The 23,577-nt window shown below is 35.9% G+C and overlaps 2 protein-coding genes across 2 annotated transcripts; both read right to left on the bottom strand.

Moving 5' to 3' along the window:
- Window positions 1-852: 852 nt before the first annotated feature.
- Window positions 853-14,439, bottom strand: LOC138697155 (medium-chain acyl-CoA ligase ACSF2, mitochondrial-like). The gene is made up of 6 exons (XM_069822732.1): window positions 14,295-14,439; window positions 10,807-10,975; window positions 7,441-7,778; window positions 3,864-4,005; window positions 2,582-2,692; window positions 853-1,419 (listed from the first exon to the last, which is right to left on the bottom strand). The coding sequence occupies exons 3-6, from the start codon at window positions 7,560-7,562 to the stop codon at window positions 1,285-1,287; spliced, it is 510 nt and encodes a 169-aa protein (XP_069678833.1). The 5' UTR covers window positions 7,563-7,778; window positions 10,807-10,975; window positions 14,295-14,439; the 3' UTR covers window positions 853-1,284.
- Window positions 14,440-14,851: 412 nt separating this feature from the next.
- Window positions 14,852-21,870, bottom strand: LOC138697154 (medium-chain acyl-CoA ligase ACSF2, mitochondrial-like). The gene is made up of 5 exons (XM_069822731.1): window positions 21,688-21,870; window positions 18,159-18,287; window positions 16,249-16,475; window positions 16,037-16,154; window positions 14,852-15,069 (listed from the first exon to the last, which is right to left on the bottom strand). Exons 1-5 carry the CDS (start codon window positions 21,868-21,870, stop codon window positions 14,917-14,919), a joined length of 810 nt encoding a protein of 269 aa, XP_069678832.1. The 3' UTR covers window positions 14,852-14,916.
- Between the last annotated feature and the right edge of the window lie 1,707 nt (window positions 21,871-23,577).

The raw sequence follows: 23,577 nt of genomic DNA, 5'->3' as shown, positions 1-23,577 counted from the left end.
CCCCCCCCCCCGTATTTTCGCATGTTTAAGAAATCATTTCAAGAGCTTTTAGCAGAAATTACCAATGAAATTAGAAAAAAAAAAAAGACACCATGGCACAATAGGCTGTATACTGTTGCGGTGGTGTAAGGAATTGGTGGCCCAACAGTCGTCCATTAGCAGCATCACAGACGTGCCACTAAAATAGTGGTGTGGCTATAGCCCCGTCTGAAACCTACAATTTAATTCCATATATCGTGATGAGAAGCGCCACTTTTAGTGGCCGACACCAGCGGCAAAGCCAACCACTCAAACCATCTGCAACGCCATTATTCTGTGGCTGTGGCAGCATCTGAAGACACTCATTTATATTCATTATTCACAAGTGGCAGTGCTTCTAAAAGTGGCCTCATGTGAAGGGTTCTAAATCTTTCGTTTAATAGCTGTTTCACATCTCTATCATATTTCGTTAAAATTATACACATTATCCCAAAATTATGCTCCAGTTTCATAATATTTTATCTCTAACTATTAATGCTATAGCGACGCAGTAAGTGCCAATAGACAAGTAATCTTTCCAAGTTTTCTTTGAAACCTTACAAATTCTCGATGTATTTTCCTCTAGTCAATCTAGGCAATATTGCAATTCCTCCCACACTCTGCACAGCATGTCATCATCTATCCCCTGCACCACAGCTGTAATGCGATGTCTAGCTACTGCAGGTTATTGGCCAAAGAAGGAAAATAGACATTGTCCTTTATATATTCTCGCAGGAAAAATCACAGACAGTGTTAGGTCAGGTGAATACGGAGGCCACCTCATCAAGTTTTAATCTTTGCAGTGCAGAGAGATGCTCGAGGTAGTGAGGTGGAAGTGAGGTGGTACACTGTCTTATTGAAAAATGATCTCGTCTTCCTCTTTCTGCAGTCACAACAGAATGAGGAACACAATAAAACTGAGGTTTCGATAGCGCCATTTTTTGACAATGACATTTTCATTAATAGCCAGTGCATGTGCATTTGTTGGCCATATGCTTAATAAACTAGGAGATGTTAGCTGTCTATATTGAGACTAACTGTTTTCCTACAGCTTACATACTTTTCGAAGTAAATTATATTAAAATTGGAGCAGTCCTTAATTTTTGGACATATAAATGAACAATTATAGTGCATACCTAGGTATACTGTATAAATATTGCGCACATTAAAAATGAATTAATTCGAAAGATAATTCTCCTAATTTTAAATCGTTTATACCCAAAATAGACATATTACAGCTGACTTCATTACCAGTACTACCTTACATTAAGAATTATTTGTGCTACTGATTTCTGATTGCAACCTTTCAAGAAGCTTTTTCTTTTGCACTTTACCAAGCACTGCCGTTTTTTCAAAATCACTGACAAACCTAATGTACCGAGGAATCAGGAAATCAGCAATCTGAAACACAAAAAGTTTACAGAAGTGTCGTAAATATGAACACATTTAGTGTTTACCGACATTCGTTTAAGTAGATGAAATTTTATACTGATCACAAAGTTTTGTAATTATGTAGTGCATTGCAAGTTCCATAATATATACTGATATGGCGATAGAAAAATAATATTCTGTTGCCAGTTATCTGACTGGTGAGATAGTTCTGACTCGAGCAAATAAGATAATTGCAAGTACAGTAGAACCTCTATTATCCGAGGTAATGAAGGGGGTGAACTGGACGGTTAATCGAAAAAATCGGATAATCTGTACCATAAAATATTTTCGTAAATTAAGTGAATAAGAGCTGAAGTTTCGTAATTTCCTCCGAGGTCTTATGTTTAACTCGCTAGGTCAGGGCTGGGCAGCAAGAACGGATTCTACTCTCTCACGGGGAGCCTTATGATTTCTCTTCATCCCCTTTCTTCCCTGCCGAACACCGCACAGCGTTGATTCAATGACGGATGAATATTAAGCGTCCCCGTTTAGAGTCTAGTTCCGCTCCCAATGCCCAGCCCTGCGCTAGGTAGTGCATCAGAAGTTCACTAATTTAAGTTCGGTTTTCAACAACGTGGTTTCAAGGGGCAAGGAAACTCCTTGTAATGGCTGTCAGTGGAAAGATAGGAATAGTAGACCTAGAGGTCTCATGTTGTAGATTTACATACTGTATACACTTTATCCTTGATTCTTATTAAATCGCGCACAGTTGTAATATCAGTCTCGTATTCTGATGCTTGATGAGCCACAGTTTCTCTTTCCCCAAATCACTCAATTATTTGCATTTTTTCTATACTTATCACAAAACGTTTTCTTTTGACACTCATGAAATACATTTTATATAGAAGTTGTACAGTACGGCACTCGAACAGTAGACCTAACTGGATAAGTGCTAAGGCTTATAATAACACTGTCTAGATGAAAATACGTATTAATATAACGTACAGTTGTACTTCATATGTTTCTGTAGCAAAAAAAAAAAAAAAAGAGTGAGAGAAAGATAGTCGGATAATCCGTCAATCGGTTAATAGGGTGTCGGATAATCGGAGTTCTACTGTATATGCTTTTCATTGGCATGCCCAAATATATTTAACATATTATTATTGGTTTAAAATCCCCTGTAACCACTTACCTTATCTTTACAGTAATTCACAATGTCTTCTTCAGTAAGTTTTACTTCCTTTTTTGGCTGGAGATAGACACATACCTCTTCTCCAACTTTTGGGTCTGGCACACCGAAAACCTGCATATTGAAAACTGAACGTGAAATATTTGCTTTAAAAAAAATGCAAAGATTTAAAGTTTCTCTCCACTCCCGCCTTCATTGTCTCAGTGAAATAAAAGATCCAATGAAAAGCATACATTAGGTTTTCATTTGATTGGTGTAAATCATTTGAAGAATGTGTGCACTTTAGTTTCTAATTTTCTACATGCTGCAAATCTTATGACTTCTGTCAACGAACAAAAGACTCAATATGTTGAACTTATTCAGGAAAACTGATGAGGAAGTGTCTGTGAGTTGGATAAGAAAGTAAATAATCAGCTTTATCGAGGAAATTATTCACCAGTATCTAAAATTTTCAAAATTATATGCAAGATTGGAGCTCAAGATATTGGGGGAAATGGGAAAGCTAAAATTTTCAGAAGTGTTTGCAAGATGGATGCTCAGGATACGGGAGAAAAGCAAGATACGTCTAATTTCGTTTCCTCCAGTGCTACAACTCTAAAGGGTAACAAGTTTCTAGATAGAATTGTGATAACCAATGAGACTTGGGTTTGCCAGTACGGTCCTGAAACCATTATTGCCTACATTAATTTGATTCCTTCTTAGATCAATAAACATGAATGTAGCATACTATAGTAATCCTTTAAAAAGCAAATTGAGGAAAGCTTAAGATTCAGAAGACGTGAAAAATTGTCTAAAGGCATCATCTCTCTTCATGACAACAACCATTCTCACTGCACAAAAATACTCTGACTGAACTTGGCTGTGAAGTGTTGCCACATCTTCCATATAGCTCGGATTTATCCGTGTAAAACTTTGAACCACAGACAAAGCTTATGAGGCAAAGCATTTGCAAGAAATGACCTGGTGATCGAAGAAGTTTGGAAATGACTATACCACCGAGCAAAGATTTTTTTTCAGCAAGGAATAAAGCAGCATCCTGATCGCAGGCAAGTGTTATTGCCTATCAACAACCTGAAGGATTATTTTGAAAAATTATAAATTAATTTGATCTTCTAGACTTACAATAATAAAGCAAAATATATTAAAATATTCGTTAATGTTTATGAGAATTTGACTGATTAGCAGACTGGATTTATGTTATTTAATAGCTAGGTTTCAATTGTGGTGGAAGAGACTTACCAGAAGCATCATTACGTTTTATATTTATGCCAGTATCCATCTTTACCTGAGCCTCCAGAATATCAGGATGTGCCTCAAAGAACTCTTCTATTTCAGAAGGAACGATTTTGTCTGCTATCCGAATGATCACATCCTTGGTTCGTCCTATGATTCTACCGTATCCATCATCATGCAGCACAAATAGATCCCTGTGGAAAGTAAATATTACATCCATATTCTCTGTGTATAACAGCTAGTAAGTACCGTACTTATCTTTCATTATATCTCTGCTTCTGTGCAACGTCACAGTTTGCGATGATGGGAAAGAGAGATAGCAAATGGTTATAATGCTTTTTAATACTCTAATACCCATGATCAAGATAAACCACCATTTAAAATTTAATGGACATTCACTGGCAGAGATATAATGCATCATCTACAACAGAATTCTTTCAAATAAAAATTTTAGCATTAGGTATATGAATTAATCTCTAAAAGTAACATAACCTGCCTATTATGGAAATAGAACTAAAGAAGACTGTTTTATGTTAAAGAAATTGATTATTACTTACTGAATTATATATCCAATAGAAAACTTCTTCAGACAAGTATTTTTGAGCTTAAAGATATTTGCTTGAATATATTTTGTAAAATTAATGTAACCATAGCAAGGAAAAATAAAGTAGCATTATTTTTCAGTAAAAACTTAATTTCAGAAAAAATTGAAAATGTATTCTCAGAATCCGTGTTCGTTTCTCATCACAAATTATTTAAGAGTCGTATAATACCATGCAGTGTAGGTATTTGAGAAAGAATTAACTCTGTTTCACATGCTGCCACTCATCTCTATACACCATTAATAAGATACTGAATTTGTTCGTGTGGGCAAGTGCTTGTAATAGAGTTTTGAGTTTTGTTTTACAACATCTCGAATGGTTTATTTTTAATATTGTTTATCACTTGACAAGTACTGATAAGTAATTACTAGAGCTCGGATTTATATGCATAAAATTTGAAATATGCTTGCAAACATGCTCTATAAAATCTTAAAATATGCATTACGGAGTGTAATATGCAATATAAATGTCAAAAAGTAACAACATATAAATGTTTTAAATGCAGTAAAATGATAGTAATTTTTTAAACCTCATTGCGTACGCAGTTTTTGAATTCTGTGTAAAAAATTGTACATTGCAATAATACTCAGTTAAACAAGTACCGGTAACTTGAGTTTCACTAATAGTAAGTTACTTAAGTATAAAATCTACATCTTTTACTCCCGCAGTTTCTGTTCACCTAGAACACCCAAACGAGTAATCTTAACCCAAATTATAATATTTAATACTCTGATAAGATATTCTTATGTACTTTTATTTCAGTATTTATATTTAACTTTATATCGATATTTTTTGAACATTTTATTAGGAGTATACAACAATTGAACTAAGTAACAATGGTATTTTACTTCAAAATGACAAAAAATTGTAGGAGAAGAAATGATACTTTTATAGAAATGAAACTGCAGTATTACAGACATCAAACTGCCGATGATCACACACACCTGACACATATGTATTTTTAGTACTGTAGACCATTTTCTTGCAATGTAGGCTTTTACTGATACTCTTGTTTTCCTTACAGTACTGCTTTATTTCATATCTGCGACGTTTTGATTGATCTTTGGATTCTGAATTATCATGTATAATAATAATAATAATAATAATAATAATAATAATAATAATAATAATAATAATAGTAATAGAACTTATCTGTTTCGTTATTTTCATGTGATGTTTCTGCAGTCTTTTCAATCTCACTATTATCTACAGAATCGTTGCATGAATCATCTTGTGGAGGCACAAAATCATCATCTTCGTGAGAGAATATTTCTCTCCCAGGTCGTCCTGAGTGGCGCAGTTGGTATAGCTCTGGCATTCTGTGCCCGAGGTTGCGGGTTCGATCCCGGCCCAGGTTGATGGCACTTAAGTGTGTTTAAATGCGACAGGCTCATTTTACTAGATTTAATGGCTTGTAAAAGAACTCCTGCGGGACAAATTTCCGGCACACCAGCGATGCTGTTATAACCTCAGTAGTTGCGAGCGTCGTTAAATAAACCATAATTTTTTTTCTCTTCCCCATCTGAATTTTCATTTATAATCTTAGATCTCAGCGATGAGCTCATTTACACCCAAAATTTTTCGATGAGGTCTATGAGACAGTGTGTTTATCACATTCGTGTTAAAGGAATACTATGAAGTAATCTAGGTACAGTATATGAATGCTTCTTGGATTTTGTGCATTGATGCAAAATGCCAAATACATAATGTCATTGTTGCTTGAATAAAATAAACATAATTGTAAAATGAGAATCAGGATTTCAAATACAGTACAAAAATACATAACTTTACTCATATCTGGGTTGAAATGACTCACTTGGGCGTTGAAGGTAAATCAGAAAGACTCTTAAAAGGAGATGGTTTTATAAAAATAATTAATGTACAATATGTGCATTTTAAGATTCCATCGGTAAAATTGATCCATTTGGGCATTCTAGTGTTAAAGCATATGGACTAATAAATACTATGTGCTAAGTGATTACTATTGTCATGATAATCGAAGAAAACCATGTTTGCATGTTTAATTTAATTTACATGTAATATCTGTCAGAAGGCATATTATTTATAGTGTTGACTACAAAATTTAACGGGTTACATTAGCTCCTTGTCTATCCAGATGACGTGAATATGTTAGGAAGAAATCGACAAACGATTAGGGAAAACACGGGAATTTTACTTGAAGCAAGCAAAGAGATAGGTTTGAAAGTAAATCCCTGAAAAGACCAAGTATATGATTATGTCTTGTGACCAGAACATAGTACGAAATGGAAATATAAAAATTGGAGATTATCGTTCGAAAAGGTGGAAATATTCAAATATCTTGGAGCAAATATAAATGACACTCGGAAGGAAATTGAACACAGAATAAATACTATGGGAAATGCCTGTTGTTATTCGGTTAAGAAACTTTTGTCATCCAGCCTGCTCTCAAAAAAACTGGAAGTTAGAATTTATAAACAGTTATATTACCGGTACCAGTTGTTCTGTATGGTCATGAAACTTGGATTTTCACTTTGGGAGAGGAACAGAGGTTAAGAGTATTTGAGAATAAGGTGCTTAGGAAAATATTTTGGGCTAAGAGGGATGAAGTTACAGGAGAATGGAGAAAGTTACACAACGCAGAACTGCACGCATTGTATTCTTCACCTGACATAATTAGGAACATTGAATCCAAATGTTTGAGATGGGCAGGATATGTAGCAGTATGAGCAAATCCAGAAATGCATGTAGAGTGTTAGTTGGGAGGCTGGAGGAAAAAGACCTTTGGGGAGGCTGAGAAGTAGATGGGAAGATAATATAAAAATGGATTTGAGGGAGGTGGATATGAAGATTAAGGCTGGATTAATCTTGCTCACGATAGGAGCCAATGGTGGGCTTATGTGAGGGCGGCAATGAATCTCCGGGTTCTCTAAAAGCCATAAGAAGTAAGTAAATTAACTACAAAATACGGGAACAAAAGTGCATTTTAATTATTAATAAGATTTAAATATTTGTTCTCAAACTCAGCGCATATAATAACAATCTTACCCAGTTTTTGCCCATTTATCTGAAGAAATAAACTGTCTAGTCCTTTCGTCATCATTCCAATATTGCTTCATAACACTGTAGCCTCGTACCCAGAGCTCTCCAGGAGTTCCCATTGGTACCATTCTTCCTTCCTTATCTACAGCTTTAACCTAAGAGTACACGATATATTATCTGTGTTGTTTAACTTAGGTACTTTAATTTGTTTTACAAAATTTAATGTTCAAGTTTCTTGCCTCACAGTGATCCATTATGTAGCCCACTGTAGTCATTGTTTGCTCCTCAGAGTCTTCAGGGCAAGACAGAAATATTGCTGCCACTTCTGTCATTCCATACAGTGACTGCAATAATAGTAAACAATGGTATATGCATTACCAAGATATTAATTAAGATTAAAAAGTTTATATACAGGGTGGAAGTGAAATAACCTTGCAGTTTTCCAGAGCGAATAGCTCATGTTGCAAGTAGCAAAAATCTGTAATATCATATTGGTGGTAAGTTCATAGATTTTTTTAGAAAAAAAGTTTAACAATCTTTTATTCAGTAACTATTGCGAGTAGAATCGTGATTTTTGTCCATATCGATAGGAAATCTAATAAAGAAAAATTTATCCTTATGGCGTATTTCAATAGCGTGCACGGTTTTCGTGTAAATTTAATTTTAAAACACCCTAAATTCAAGGCACTGCACGAAGTGAGTTTGTGGCAATGCCTCAGCAAACAGCAACTTATATACGGAGACTCACCGAGTTCGTTGACCTCTTACATCTGCATCTCGAGTAGAGTGTATTAGTGACTATGTTGCCAGACTGCTGAAACTTCAAATTCAATTTTATAATTTCCTCTGGATTTAATCACAAAACATAATATAGGTTTTCTGTTCATTTACGTGTACCCTATTGTCTCTTTCAATCTGCAAGGTTATTTCACTTCGACTCGGTATATTGTATTAGCCTACTATCGAGCTAGATATGTAACTTTTTTATTGTTTTGATTTCTAAAAACTTTTAATAGTGTAAATTATTCCAAAATTTGCGTATGTTTTCTTGTTTACTCTCCTAGTACCAGGAAGATGTACCAGTAGATAATGTTCTCATTGTCGGCTTTTTGGTGATAGTAATTTTTTTTTCATGGATTTAATGATTGGAAGAATGCAGAATCACGAGGAAATCATTATGGGAAGGCAACTGTTTACATGAATTGTTTGATAGCTTTGAAACAAAGAGCAAATTTCGCGGAAAGAATTGATTTGAAAATAACTCAGCAAATGGAAGAAGAAATTTATTACTGGCGGGCATTGTTGAAACGAGTAGTTGCAGTCATGAAAACATTGACCAGTCGAGGGCTTCCTCTTAGAGGAAAAGATGACAATTTTGGTTCCGTGCATAATGGAAAATGTAATGATGTGTCTGGAACTCTGAAGTTCATTAGTGAGTTTGATGCATTTCTTGTGGAGCACATTGCCAAAAGCAGCAATAAAGGGAAAGGTTTCGTTTCCTATGGCAAGAATTTTAGTAGAGTTGATGTATATGAGGTGGAGAAAAGAAGAAAAAAAAAAAGTCCATTAGATATTTCGACGACAATCCAGGAGAAAGTGAAAATGAAGATCAATAGGTACAATCCTTCAATGAACTTCAAAACTGATACTTATGAGTTATGACGCAATTTTGCAGTCTCTCTCATTCGAAATGAATCGTAGTTTTCTGTGTTGAGATGGCAAAAAATTGCTCAGCTGAACGATCGTTTTCCACTCTCAAAAGCTTGAAGGACTACCATAGAACAAAATTGACAGAAGAAAGGCTTAGCAACTTAGCAGTTCTACAAATTGAAAGTGATATTACAAGGGCACTGGACTACGAGAATGTGATAATATTACAAGGACACTGGACTATGAGGATGTGATAATATTACAAGGGCACTGGACTACAAGGATGTGATAATATTACAAGGACACTGGACTACGAGGATGTGATAATATTACAAAGACACTGGACTATGAGGATGTGATAATATTACAAGGACACTGGACTATGAGAATGTGATTATATTACAAGGACACTGGACTACGAGGATGTGATAATATTACAAGGGCACTGGGCTATGAGGATGTGATAATATTACAAGGACACTGGACTGCGAGGATGTGATAATATTACAAGAGCACTGGACTATGAGGATGTGATAATATTACAAGGACACTGGACTACGAGAATGTGATAATATTACAAGGGCACTGGACTATGAGGATGTGATAATATTACAAGGATACTGGACTACGAGGATGTGATAATATTACAAGGGCACTGAACTATGAGGATGTGATAATATTACAAGGACACTGGAATACAAGGATGTGATAATATTACAAGGACATTATAGACTATGAGGATGCGATAATATTACAAGGGCACTGGACTACGAGGATGTGATAATGTTACAAGGACACTGGACTACGAGGATGTGATAACATTACAAGGGCATTGGACTACGAGGATGTGATAATATTACAAGGACACTGGACTACGAGGATGTGATAATATTACAAGGGCACTGGATTACGAGGATGTGATAATATTACAAGGGCACTGGACTACGAGGATGTGATAACATTACAAGGGCATTGGACTACGAGGATGTGATAATATTACAAGGGCACTGGACTACGAGGATGTGATAATGTTACAAGGACACTGGACTACGAGGATGTGATAATATTACAAGGGCATTGGACTACGAGGATGTGATAATATTACAAGGGCACTGGACTACGAGGATGTGATAATATTACAAGGGCACTGGATTACGAGAATGTGATAATATTACAAGAACATTGGACTACGAGGATTTGATAATATTACAAGGACACTGGACTACGAGGATGTGATAATATTACAAGGACACTGGACTACGAGGATGTGATAATATTACAAGGACAGTGAGCTACGAGGATGTGATAATATTACAAGGACACTGGACTATGAGGATGTGATAAATACCTTCACCGAGCGAGGAGCAAGATGTAGATCATTCTAAGACGTTTTAGGTGAGTCATAATAAAATTATTACCAATTTACGAAATGTAGAGGTTATGTATGTTCATTAAATTTGAGAGGTGGCATTTTACTGTGTGCCTAGGGGTGGGAAATATCTAAATACACCACTGATTATGGGAATAACCTAAGACCTGGCAACTCTATTTTTAATTCTCTTGTAAGTGTTATCTTGGTGTCACTGTATATAGAAATTCTGTGCACTATTCATTGCATGATTGCATTATATTATTTTGAACATTGCCTTTTGCAATAAAAATCTGTTTGATGTTTTTGTGCCCCCTATAGGCTACTTGCTAGTTTCATGGTTTCCATCTTACACTTAGTCGATTAATGTTGAAGATTTCTTTTATATTTTTGGCTAGTTGCTTTGTACATGGGGCTCCTGTACACGTTGCCACTTTGAGTGTGGTGATCTCTAAATCCAGTTCCAGTTTTGTTGCTATCATTTCCTTGTACAAGGAAGGGGTTGCAAATATGTGACTGCACCTGCAATGGTTATTAATACATCAGTAATTCTTAGCAAATCCATCTTTATATATTAAATGATCAGCACAATATCTGCAACAGTTAATAAATTATAATTTTTCGCATAAAATATGAGTATAATTTTCAGAAAAATTTTTCTGAACTCGAGTTAAGTTCTTGACCTGAAATCATTATTATTTAAAAATAGTATTATGATAATAAATTTTACTATAAACAAGGTACATTTGAGCCGCTCAGCGCACAAATGGCCAAATCCACAAAATTAATATATTGAGTTTATTGCCTTAAAGAGCTCCTCATATTGTTCTCTTCAAAATGTAATTCGGCCTAATCAACACTACAAGTTTTTCCAGCACAATTTTCGTTTGTGTATCGCATTTCGCGCAATTTTACGAGGTAAAATGGAAATATAATTTTGTGGATTGGACCATTTGTGCTCTGAGCACCTCATTTAAGCAAACTCGGAATTCATTATTTAATTGAATGAGTGCTGTGGGGTTAATGTAAGTGACATGCCATGCGTATGTATGTGATATAATTATATGTTTGTCATTTAACGTCACTTGTGCCCATCACAGTGTAATAAATAATTGATCTCTTCACCAGACATGCAGCATAAGAAACAGAAAATATTACTTTTGCTCACTCACAGTTAACCATCTTGTCTTGTGAAATCAAAATGTTTAGAATGTTCTATTATGATTCTTATGGAACCGATAAAATTCAAAATCTCTGATTTATATGAAGCAAGTCTAATTTTTCTTTTAATTTAATGTGCACAGTGTCATTTGAGAAATAAGTTCATCCTATCCATACTGTATTAACTAATACTGTACAGTTATTCCATAGAACATTTTAAGAATATGCCAGTGATGTCATGAATTTTTTTTTTTTTTTTTTTTGCTTTTAATATAATAATGTTATTATAAAGATAAATTAAACTGCCAACTATGACTGCCATATCATTAATATTTTAGTCATACAGATGACTGACAAATGGGTGGCAGTTACATGTTATCCATAATTTGAAATATTCTAAACACCCTATATAAAGTGTTATCGAAACTAAAGAGACGCCATTGTAAACCTGAACAACCATATTTTAATATTTTAAAGACTAATTCGAACAATATTAAGGAATGCTCATAATAACGCTTCATTGAAAAAAAAATAAAGAAATAGTTTTATATTTGAATGCAACATTTTTAATTCATGCGAATTTCATTCATATTGAAGAAACACTTATTCTTAATCCATCTCCCAAGTTTTATGACCTTATCTCAAAAAAATCTGTGAGTAATTAAATTAATAAAATTAATCGCTTGCTATACAGGGTGTATCACGAGGTTTTCCCCCGGTTTATGGAGGTGATTCCTGGTGTTATTTGGAACAAAAAAATGTAAATACAGTAATGGGGTGACATTCATAATTAAAGAGTTACAAAATTTGAAAAAGCAGAAAAAACTTTTTATTTGAGGATGTCACTGACAAAAATGGAAATCATAATTAGAATACAAAAAAGTGTTTCATTTTGTACCAGTCTCAAATTTCCTCCCTGCATCTAAAGTTGCCTATTTGCATATTTTCACTGATGTGAACCGTGCGTATAGTATTTCGTAACTTCACATGTTAATTTCTCATTGTCGCCACAGCATCGAGAATGCGTTGAATCAACTCTTCTCGTGTTTGCACCCTAATCTGGTACACGATGTCTTTCATCCACCCCCAGATGCAGTAATCTAGGGGTGTTAAATCTGGGAATCTGGCAGGCCAGTTGATAAGGCCACCGCGACCAATCCATCGATGTGGGAATTCTTGATTCATCTGAGCTGTTACCACATAGTAGAAATGTGCAGGCACCCCTTTATGTTGGACGTACATTTGGTGTCTTGTTTCCAGAGGAACATCCTCAAGAAGCTGCGGTATTTTCTGCCTTCCTCTTTGTCTCTTCATATGATCGATATATATATTTATGTCGTCTATTATCTAATATCTTCTTTTGCCCTGAACACTTCTCCCGTTCACCATTCATTCCAGAGTATCCTTCAGTAGGCAGTATTTTCTCAGTCAGTGACCCAACCAATTCCTTTTTCTCTTCCTGATCGGTTTCAGTATCATTCTTTCTTCACTCATTCTTTCCAACACAAATTCATTTCTTATTCTGTCTGTCCACTTCATACATTCCATTCTTCTCCATATTCACATTTCAAAGGCTTTATTCGTTTCTCTTCACTTCATCGTAATGTTCATGTTTCTGCCTCATACAATGCTATACTCCATACAAAGCACTTCACTACTCTCTTCCTTACTTCTTTTTCCAGAGGTTCGCAGAAGATGCTTCTTTTTCTATTAAAAGCTTTCTTTTGCCATTGCTATCCTCCTTTTGACTACCTGGCAGCAGCTTATGTTACTGCTTATAGTACATCCCAAGTATTTGAAGCTGTTCACTTGCTCTACTGCCTCATTTATTATTCGCACGTTTACCTTCTTTATTTTTCTTCCTATGACCATGGTCTTCGTCTTATTTGCATTTATCTTCATCCCATACTGCTCACAGCTGTCATTTAGCTCCAGTAGCATATCCCTTAATATTATCTCCTCTTCTGCTAACAACGCCATATCATCAGTAAATCTTGAATGCTTTAGCATATTCTTCTTCCTCCTACATCACTTCTCCCACGTTCTGAAAAAAAGTTCTTTACTAAATCCTCCACGTAGATGTTGATGTTCAGTCACATAAAGGAAAACTGCAAATTAATTAATAACTCATGATATTTTTGGTAGCTCGGAATGAATCCTCCCCTTCAATTTATACCCTACATATTACAATGATGTCGAAGAACAGATTAGCATTGTTACTGGTTGGTGCAGCATTGAAACTATCTTCAATAGCGTGTTATACTTATGCAGAGTTCTGTATGTTAATGTGCTTATTTTCTATTGTCAAGTACTGACATTTACCTGCTTAGTCTGGTCTCATTGAATAAACTAAGATTTAACTGATAAATAAATTAAAAAACAATTATTGTACAGGGTTTCGTTAGACCTTAATGACTTATCACCCCTACTATTTTTAAGGAGTGATGCAGTTATCAGGACTGCATGTTCCAGAGTTTCAATATAAGTGGGAGACAGTTTAGAGTAGGTAATAAACATAGTGCTAATATTAAAACATTTTTATTAATGTTTTTAATCCAAGTTAAAGTCATTATAACTTGCTATATTTGGTTGAAATTACTCATATTTGCTACTAGTAAAACATTCTAGAAATGTTATGTTCGTAACCTTTCGTAAAATCAAATGCAGTCATCAAACTTACCTTTCATTAATGATTGCTTCAAGTGCTTTCTTAGCATCGAACACAGGTGATGGCAGGACAATGGTATTGCCAAATAAAATACCAGTAATAATTGCACCAATGATACCTACACCATGGCAAAATTGTGTGACTACCACCAGCTTTACATCCTGAGGAACACAAACATATTTTTAGATGTAGTTTCTCCATTGCACATTTTTTCAAGATTGTCATCGTTGTCATTATTAACACAATAGGGAACATGCATCCATATATATATATATATATATATATATATATATATAATATTAAAGTTGAACAACAATCGAGAAAGCAAGACTAACAACGCCCACAAAGCCGAAACCCACACGACAATGTTGTATATGTCGCGTCGTTGACGTAAAGACGGTACTTTGGCAACTTATATATGTATAAACAATCAAGTAGCCTATTTAAAACATCATCTCTCATCTTAAATGGATGGAGCATATTGGGAATTAAATCAATAGCTTTCCCTAAATACGCTATGAAATGCGTCATATAAAATAATTTTTTTTTCGGAAGGGAATAGAAAACGAGCAAAATTATGTTAAACTTTTTTGCTTGAAATATTTCAAACAATAACCCCTTGAAATTAATTACATTACTTACGGTTCCTCTGTATAGTAGAGATAATGCTATGATTTTCTGTTATACATGCCTCCATGTGGAATTCCATTCTCTTGCCGACATAGTAGCTGTTGTTGATAAGTGAGTGATTGGTCAGAAGTGCAGCTTTCGGATTCCCAGTTGATCCCTAAATAAGACAATATAATAAAATATTAGTTATCCTGATTTATTGTAACTTCTGTAACATTTTGATTGTGTTCATTTATTTATTTTTTCTATTGTAAATTAATTATACATCTTGATTACACAACTTTTAACACTGTATCACTTCGGAATATGTAGGATATGATAAGAACTTTCTTGTGTTAAATTTTAGAGTCAAAGAGTGTATATGTTTTGAAATTGAGTTGTGTGTTGAGAATATCGTTGGTGTGTGTTTTCGTATGTCTGTATATATCATATTGTTCTAGTGTGTTGAGTTTCTGGCTTTTTGGTTGGATGTGCAATATTTCCATGTCTGTGTTGATGTCTTTGTAGGTGTGGTTGGCATTTGTGATGTATTCTGCATATGTGGAGGTGTTTTGTAATTTTGTTATGGCTGTGATGTGTTCTTTGTAACGTGTTTGAAATGATCTGGCTGTCTGTCCTATGTAGAAGAATGTAACACCTGCAACAACTTCTACATAGAACAGACAGGCAGATCAGTTCAAACACGTTACAAAGAACACATCACAGCCATAACAAAATTACAAAACACCTCCATATATGCAGAACACATCACAAATGCCAACCACACCTACAGAGACATCAACACAGACATGGAAATACTGCATATCCAACCAAAAAGCCAGAAACTCAACACACTAGAATAACATGAAATATACAGACACACGAAAACACACCCCAGTGATATTCTCAACACACAACTCAATTTCAAAACACATACACTCTTTGACTCTACACTACGAACGCACCCTCACAGGAAACAAGAGGCGCCAAGACCAACAACGACCAGTTCTGAATATGACCCAAAGTAGGTCAAAACATGTTAACGTAGTACATTAAAATTTAACAGAAGAAAGTTCTTATCATACATATTCCGAAGTAAATTAATTATTTGTGAACTATATGAAAATTTAAGCCTAGGTTCTTACAGATGTAAACTGAATGTTACTGTCATCATCAGGTTGGATCAGTTCCTGCAGGTGATGTATTTCTTGGATAACATTTGGACGTGCAGGTACAATTACGTCTTGCAGTCTGAATGCTCCTCTGTCAAACAAAATTTTGAATTTGTACAATGTTTTAACTTAAGATTAACATCCCACATATAAACTATAGAGTTTAGTTATTAGAAAATTCTTACCTGTATTGCTTGTTGCTGATAACAATAAGTGTTTTCAGAGCAGGTAATTTAGGATTATTTATTTCTACTCCTGATTCTGGGCAGTCATTTAATTCCGGTATTAATGTCAACACAGTCTTGTAGAAGTTTGTGGTACCTAAATTCTCTGCACAGATAAGAACTTTTACTTCTACTGTATTGAGAGCATGTAGAAGTTGTTGAGATCTGTATGCAGGATCAATCTGTACCTAAAATATACATTAAGATTCTTTTAATTTAATTCTTTCTACAGATTGGAATTATCGAAATAATCTAGTGTTTTTATATGTCTTCTTATTTATTAACACTTATTTAGTCCCAGACCAGAATCTCACTGACATTTTGTACACTGCTGTACTTGTTTAATGTCGATGAAATGTTTGCAAAAATATTTAGATAATTTTGAGCGTTCCTTCTTATTCAATTCATTATATTCGTGGGCACAACACACTGACCAGAACCGCCTATGGTGAGGTAGTCCGGGTTCACCGCTGTGGAGTAACGATTAGCAAGTCTGACCGTGAAACGAGCGGCTTGGGTTCAAATCCTGGTTGGGGCAAGTTACTTGGTTGAGTTTTTTTCAGAAAGCTTTCTTCAACCAATCGAATTTGCTGGGTAACTTCGGCATTGGACCTCGGATTCATTTCACCATCATAATTACACTTCCCCTCTTTCATCATCATCATCTCCGCTTCTTCCTAGGTTTCGGGCTGAGGACCACTATCGAACTTGGACCCCATGGATATGTAGTCATTCGTTGAGTTGGTAACGTTATGTGGTATCTTGTGGGACCAGGTTGAGAGACCGCGGTGAGGCTTACGTGGAAAGGTAAAGGGATCATTTAGACTGTAATGGAGTTCGGAGGTACACAGGGGGATCTGAAGCGGGGGGAGGGGAGTCTTAGGGCATGCACACCATTCCATCCTGGGTAGTACAATGGACCCATGTGAGAAGCCTGTGTGCGAAGATAGTTCCAGTCTGTGCCCTCCTCTGAAGGGCGACTAATAAATAGAGGGGTCAGGGCGCCAGAGGGGGCAGCCTAATTCTTAGATAATTTTGAGAGAGAGAAATATACAAAATATTCACAAAATTGTTTTTGAGATGAAAGAAGAATAATTATGTTAAGAGAGGAGATGGGTAAAATTTCTAACTTCTGCAGTTTTTCAGCTAGTTGGTTCATTTTTGGCACATGCTACAAATTTTAATGCTTGTCACCCAGATATTTTCTGAGTTATGCCCTTTCCCTAAAAAAAATTGAGCATCTTTTCAAAATATATCTCGTATAAATTTTAAGTAATATGATCTAGAAAAAAATTACAGTATCTTTGATGTACCTAGAAATGCACTAAGCATCCATATTTTAGAAATATATCCTTAGAATAGGGAAAAAATTATTATTTTGTCAACAGTTATTTTTTTCATTTTCTAGTACCTATTGCTATACTAATTATTTTTTTAATTAAAAAAGTAATTAATATGCAAAAAATCTAATACTCTAATTTTAACTAATCATACTTTATAGAACATGCAAAAAAAATTCAGCTTGATAGCTTTTTAGGATGTAAATAGCAATGTGTGAACTTGAATAAACACCACTTTAAGCAAAACCTATAACGCCGACTTGTAATTATAAATATAATTGTGTGCGTGTTATTAATTAAAGTTTTATTTGTGTAAAAAAAATGCGGAAGGTTACGGATCAATAACGCTGTCTATGTCGGCCATACAAGCATGTCTGACGCACGTATTCTCGGCTCATTACAGGCTCTTCAGACTTTGGAGATAAATCTACAGGAGTGTGAACAGGCCAGCCATTCATTAATAAAGTAGTAGACCTATTATTATAATAAAAGGATAATCTGGAAATTTGTATGTAGCATTGAAAGACTTACTGCAATTAATCCAGCCCGTGCAACTGCTAGTCTAGAAATATACCATCCACAGGAATTGGGTCCCCAGATAGCCACTCGGTCTCCTTGTTTTAGCCCAAATTGTAGGAGTCCTGCGGCCAATGCATCAGCCTGCAATAGATCCTTAATTTTAGCTTGAAACGTTTACTTTTTTAACAACAAATCCCACAATAGGTTCGTTAAAAACAGCACCAGCCTCTATTATTGTATGTTAGGACTAGAGCTCATGTAGCCTTTAACGTCTCTATTGTCGTCAGATGCGAAACAGAATAAGTCCCGTCGTCCTTATTTATGACAACCAATAACGTTGAAGGTCGGTTACATTTAAACGTGTGCGTCTTTTCATTCGCTGCTGATGACGTTATGCATTTCCTAAGGCTCGGTAAATATCTAATATAATCGCCCGCCATTTTGGCTCTTTCGTTGGCGTTCGCAGAAAGCACACGAGGGCGTTGGCGCTCAATTATTTGCTCAATTACAGTGCGTTTGATTTATTATTATCAAAGGAGCTACGACATGACAGTGTTTAACGGTGCGGCAAATAGATTCCTCGTCTGGTAGCTCGGCAACGAAAGAACAAAAATGGGCGAACGATTCTACTTACCTAGACTTTATAGAGCCTCCACTTCCTAAGGCGTAAGCAAAGAGGAGTCACGCCGGACAGCGACGCGACTATAGTAAGTTTGTTTTGAGCCCTGGCATTTAAAAAATGCAATACTGATATGCTGGTATAAAGCAAAATTTACAAAAATTATGCAAGAATGACTGGCGGTTTTCAAAATAAGCTCAGAAGAAAGGGTAAGTTTTCAGTACCGGTATTATATAAAACACAAAATATGCATCAGTATATAAATTGTTTAATACATTATGTATTGAGTACAACAAAACTAAAGAACAAAAATATTGTAGATGGTTAAGGGTATATAATATGTGTGTGTGCGTGTGTGTGTGTTAGTGGCATCATTTATGAGGGCAGGGGGGGGGGGGACTCACCGAGTTTAGCTTAAAAATATTAATAATTGAGTACTATTACTACTAAAGAAAAAAATGTGAGCATTTTAGGCCTACATTTAATAGGTATTAAAATTTTCACTTTTGTAAACGCTTTAGAAATTAAAAAAAAAAAAAAAAACGAGCTAGTTAATGACTTTACTTATGTGAAACAAAAGCGCTACACTTTGCTACATTAGTGGTTGCTACATACCGTAATTAATAAATTCATTAAAATTAATTGAATGCTCAGAACGTCAGGTTTTCTCCATTTCTCTTCTAATGTGCTAGTACACGTCTGTGATGTTATTAACACTTTTAACTGAAATGTTGATAGCTTTGCAGTTCAGTAGGACCATGTTCAATAAGTTCATAGTTGCATCTTCTTCTCCGCACAGCACACAATTGGGTGATTTATAAATTCCCATTCTGAATAGATGCACTGCCGAACAATCATGTCCCGAAAGTTCAGAACAGAAAAAGTTATCAGATAATAGATGACATTAAGATATGTGGATCATATGCGGAGACTAAGAGGAAGTCATAAAATAGGAAAGATTGGAGAAAGATGGATTTGCAGTGAAAAATCTGCCCATGGGCAGAACACTTGTTTGTGTGTGTGTGTGTGTGTGTGTGTGTGTGTGTGTGTGTGTGTGTGTAGATACGTATATACGTTTGTACGTACAGTACATATGTAATGTAATGTAATGTAGGCCTAATGTATTATTATTATTATTATTATTATTATTATTATTATTATTATTATTTTGTTCGCGGGCCTTCATTTACTGCTCTGCGGTCCTCCGGTTGAAAATCGCTGGCCTATACTATTTTGATCTGGGGGAGCATTGCTGCCCATATCACCCTATCTCCACCTATGTTTAGTAGCATATTTATATTTTAAGAGACCACTACTTTCCAATACAAAACCATTCAGTTCTGCTCCGGCGCCCCATCTCAGATAAGAGGATTACTACTGCATATGCTTCGTACATGATACACGCAATAGGTTTAGGGATTAGGAAGAGTTTATTAAATGTAACTGTTATGCTGTAAACTGCGAATATTATTTATGTAGAATAAACATTCTGCAATATGCAAATAATAAAACCTTAGCATTTAAATGATGGATGAGTGGAACGGAGAAAAATTCTCTCCGGCACCGGGATTTGAACCCGGGTTTTCAGCTCTACGTGCTGACGCTCTATCCACTAACTACACCGAATTCCCATCCCGATGTCGGGGATCGAATCCTCTCAGTTTAAGTTCCACCTCTTGGGTTCCCTCTAGTGGCCTACCCTCATGCACTGCGTCATAGATGTATGACAGTGGCACAATGTCCATACATGTGCAGAGGTGCCACTTAATCACTCATAACGAGTGCACCTCTGCACATGTGTGGACATTGTGCCACTTCATACATCTATGACGCAGTGCATGAGGGTAGGCCACTAGAGGGAACCCAAGAGGTGGAACTTAAACTGAGAGGATTCGATCCCACATCGGGATGGGAATCCGGTGTGGCTTAGTGGATAGAGCGTCAGCACGTAGAGCTGAAAACCCGGGTTCAAATCCCAGTGCCGGAAAGAATTTTTCTCCGTTCCACTTAACCATCATCATATGTTGACGCAGAATTTCTGCACGGAAATATCATATGTACTTCGGTACATCATAATAATATACTTAGCATTTAGGTTTACTGTAGATACAGTAGGCTAATATTAATTTGTCGGGAAACGAGTATAGCGTAAGTAAAAACTGAGATCCGATAGGCAATTTTAAGTAACATATTCGGTTTTGTATGCATAACAATTGATAAAGAAAAACAGCTGTTAGTTTTTCGGAGGTAAGAATCGTGTTCCTTAGTTTAATCAATGAACATCTTTAAATCACATAATACGCGTATCATTATTGAGTATTGTAAAGATAGTCATGATAGAGATGTACAGTAGTGACAAAAAAAAACCGGACCGACCCTTGTAGCTGATACAAAAGAATCCTGTGCTATGTATTGTTTCAAACTGTGGTAATTTCAATATGGATAGTGAAGCCAGAGGTATGTACTGCTATTTAATGTAAAAATACGCAGTTATCTTTGCCGAATAGAGGTAGAAATGTAATATTGATGCCAGATGAAAATAAAACTCTCAAAGTTTTTTCGTCTGTAAGTTTGAGGCACTGAAGGAAGCAAAAGACGGTAAGAATCGAACAAATGCAATAAATTTCATTGTTACAATTTTATTATTAATTATACAAGATGGATATGTTTTGTGACTAGCAAAATTTGAATCTGTGACTCTGAAATCAGCTACAAGGGTCGGTCCGGTTTTTTTGCCAGTACTGTACATGTTACTGTGTAGGAATAACACTAAAAAAATTACCACTTTTCCCAAATAGCCCTACTTCACTTCAACCATTATAATAATAGGCTATGATGATTTCATCGAGCTCACTTGAAAGAAACTTTTCCCCCTATTTCCTTCATTAGTCTATTTAGAACGATGTAACTGTTGTCACATACCTTTTCTAAGGCTTGCTTGAAAGTATAGCTTTCACCCTCGTAACGTGATATAATTGCTATTTTGTCACTCCATTTCTCTGCTGCATTTTGTAGTGCACGTCCCAGAGTGATGGACAGCAGAGGTTCAGTCCCTGGATTGTGAATATAGCTCAACTTGTAACGGGTGCTGCATTCGGCACTCATGGTTTCTCAGTATATTAAATTTCTCTTCCCCAAAAGTATTTGGAGGGTCCCCTTCACCTTTGCCCTTACATTATCAATGTAGATATTTCCTATCGGAGTTAGCTGTATGGAAATAAAGTACAGTAACAACAAGCTGTTTTAAATTGAAGCCTTGAACATGTTTATGAAAAAATTGTATAAATCATCGTCTTCGTGAGATATTTACGCTCTATTACTTCATTTTGATGATGCAAAAGATAACGACCGTGTTCATCATCACCATCCTTTTTTCTTCTTGGTCTGTTACGTTCACGATCAGTCGTGTCTTCTCATAGAAAGTATGGTCCACACCTGTGGAGTAACGATTAGCGCGTCTAGCCGCGAAACCAGGTGGCCCGGGTAAGATTCCCGGTTAGGGCAAGTTACCTTGTTGAGGTTTTTTCCGGGATTTTCCCTCAACCCAGTATGAGAAAATGTTGGGTAACTTTCTGTGCTGGACCCCGGACTCATTTCACCGGCATTATCACCATCTCATTCAGACGCTAAATAGCCTAAGCTGTTGAAAAAGCGTCGTAAAATAACCTACTAAAATAAATAAATAAAAGAAAGTATGTGTTCATATTTCTTATTCCGGAAGAGTGATTTTTGACATAATGTCTGTCTATACAGAGTGTTAACTAATATGTGGGAAACCTTTGGGGAGTAGATAGCGGATTTAAAAACAAGGAAAAATGTTCATGTAAGTAAATATAATAATCAAATTCGTTTTGTTTCTTTAATTACAGGTACTTACTGTTGTTTCTTCTTAAAACCGGCTTAAAATTATCAATTCCCAAAAATTGTTCTATACAGGGTGTTTCAAAAATAGAGGGCATAATTTCAGGTATGTATTCCCCATATGTAAGCAATACAAAAAGTTCATTACAACATATGTCCTAAAATGTTTGGTTTCCGAGTTATGGCCTTCAAAACAGTGATATTCACCGGAAAGGTTTTCTTTCCGTAGTTAGTTGCCTTTACAACAGATGTTCAAAATGTCCACCTCCTGCTTGAATACAGGCCTCATATCGATGTCTCATGGCCCTGCGAACACGATCCCAAATTCCAGGAGTATTGCGCATTTCCTCACGATCTGCCACAATTCGATTCCGAAGGGATTCCATGTCAGGCACCGGAGACGAATACACCAATGATTTTAAATAGCCCCTCAAATAGAAATCGATAGGGTTCAAATCAGGTGAGCGTGGAGGCAAAGCAATTGGGCCACCTCTACCTATCCGTCGATCAGGCTACTTCTCCTGGTACGAACGATGAGCCAGCGCAGCATTGCCGTCCGCCTTACCGTACATGAAGTGCACTTCTGCCACCTGATTTGAGTACATGTCGCACAGTACGACGCCAAACACAACACTCAATGTATCCTTCGTCTCGGAATTAACTGTCAGAGTGTCCTCTGTTTATATCTTCTGTCACGACACCTACCTGCGAGAAGAAAAACGTTCCGGTGAATATCACTGTTTTGAAGGCCATAACTCGGAAACCAAGCATTTCCGGACACATGTTGTAATGAACTTTTTGTATTGTCTACATAAGGGGAATACATATCTGAAATTATGCCCTCTATTTTTGAAACACTCTGTATATGTACATAGATATCCACGGTAATGGATCCCGACTTCTTTCGGCTGCACCTTTGTTTAGCTTTCAGAGCTCACTCACTGAGCACTA

The sequence above is a fragment of the Periplaneta americana genome, chromosome 3, assembly GCF_040183065.1.
Source record: "Periplaneta americana isolate PAMFEO1 chromosome 3, P.americana_PAMFEO1_priV1, whole genome shotgun sequence".
Taxonomy (NCBI): Eukaryota; Metazoa; Arthropoda; class Insecta; order Blattodea; family Blattidae; genus Periplaneta; species Periplaneta americana.
The sequence above is the reverse complement of the archived record's forward strand: the minus strand, read 5'-3'. Positions and strand labels throughout refer to the sequence as shown.

Excerpts from the sequence above, each read along its gene's own strand:
- LOC138697155 (XM_069822732.1), bottom strand. The coding sequence starts at position 7,562 with ATGGTACCAATGGGAACTCCTGGAGAGCTCTGGGTACGAGGCTACAGT. Across the intron at positions 4,006-7,440 it reads GATAAATGGGCAAAAACTGG|GGATCTATTTGTGCTGCATG; the intron begins GTAAGATTGTTA and ends TACTTTCCACAG. Across the intron at positions 2,693-3,863 it reads CTGATATTCTGGAGGCTCAG|GTTTTCGGTGTGCCAGACCC; the intron begins GTAAAGATGGAT and ends TTCAATATGCAG.
- LOC138697154 (XM_069822731.1), bottom strand. The coding sequence starts at position 21,870 with ATGAGTGCCGAATGCAGCACCCGTTACAAGTTGAGCTATATTCACAAT. Across the intron at positions 18,288-21,687 it reads TCAAGCAAGCCTTAGAAAAG|GCTGATGCATTGGCCGCAGG; the intron begins GTATGTGACAAC and ends GATCTATTGCAG. Across the intron at positions 16,476-18,158 it reads CACGGGCTGGATTAATTGCA|GTACAGATTGATCCTGCATA; the intron begins GTAAGTCTTTCA and ends TGTATATTTTAG.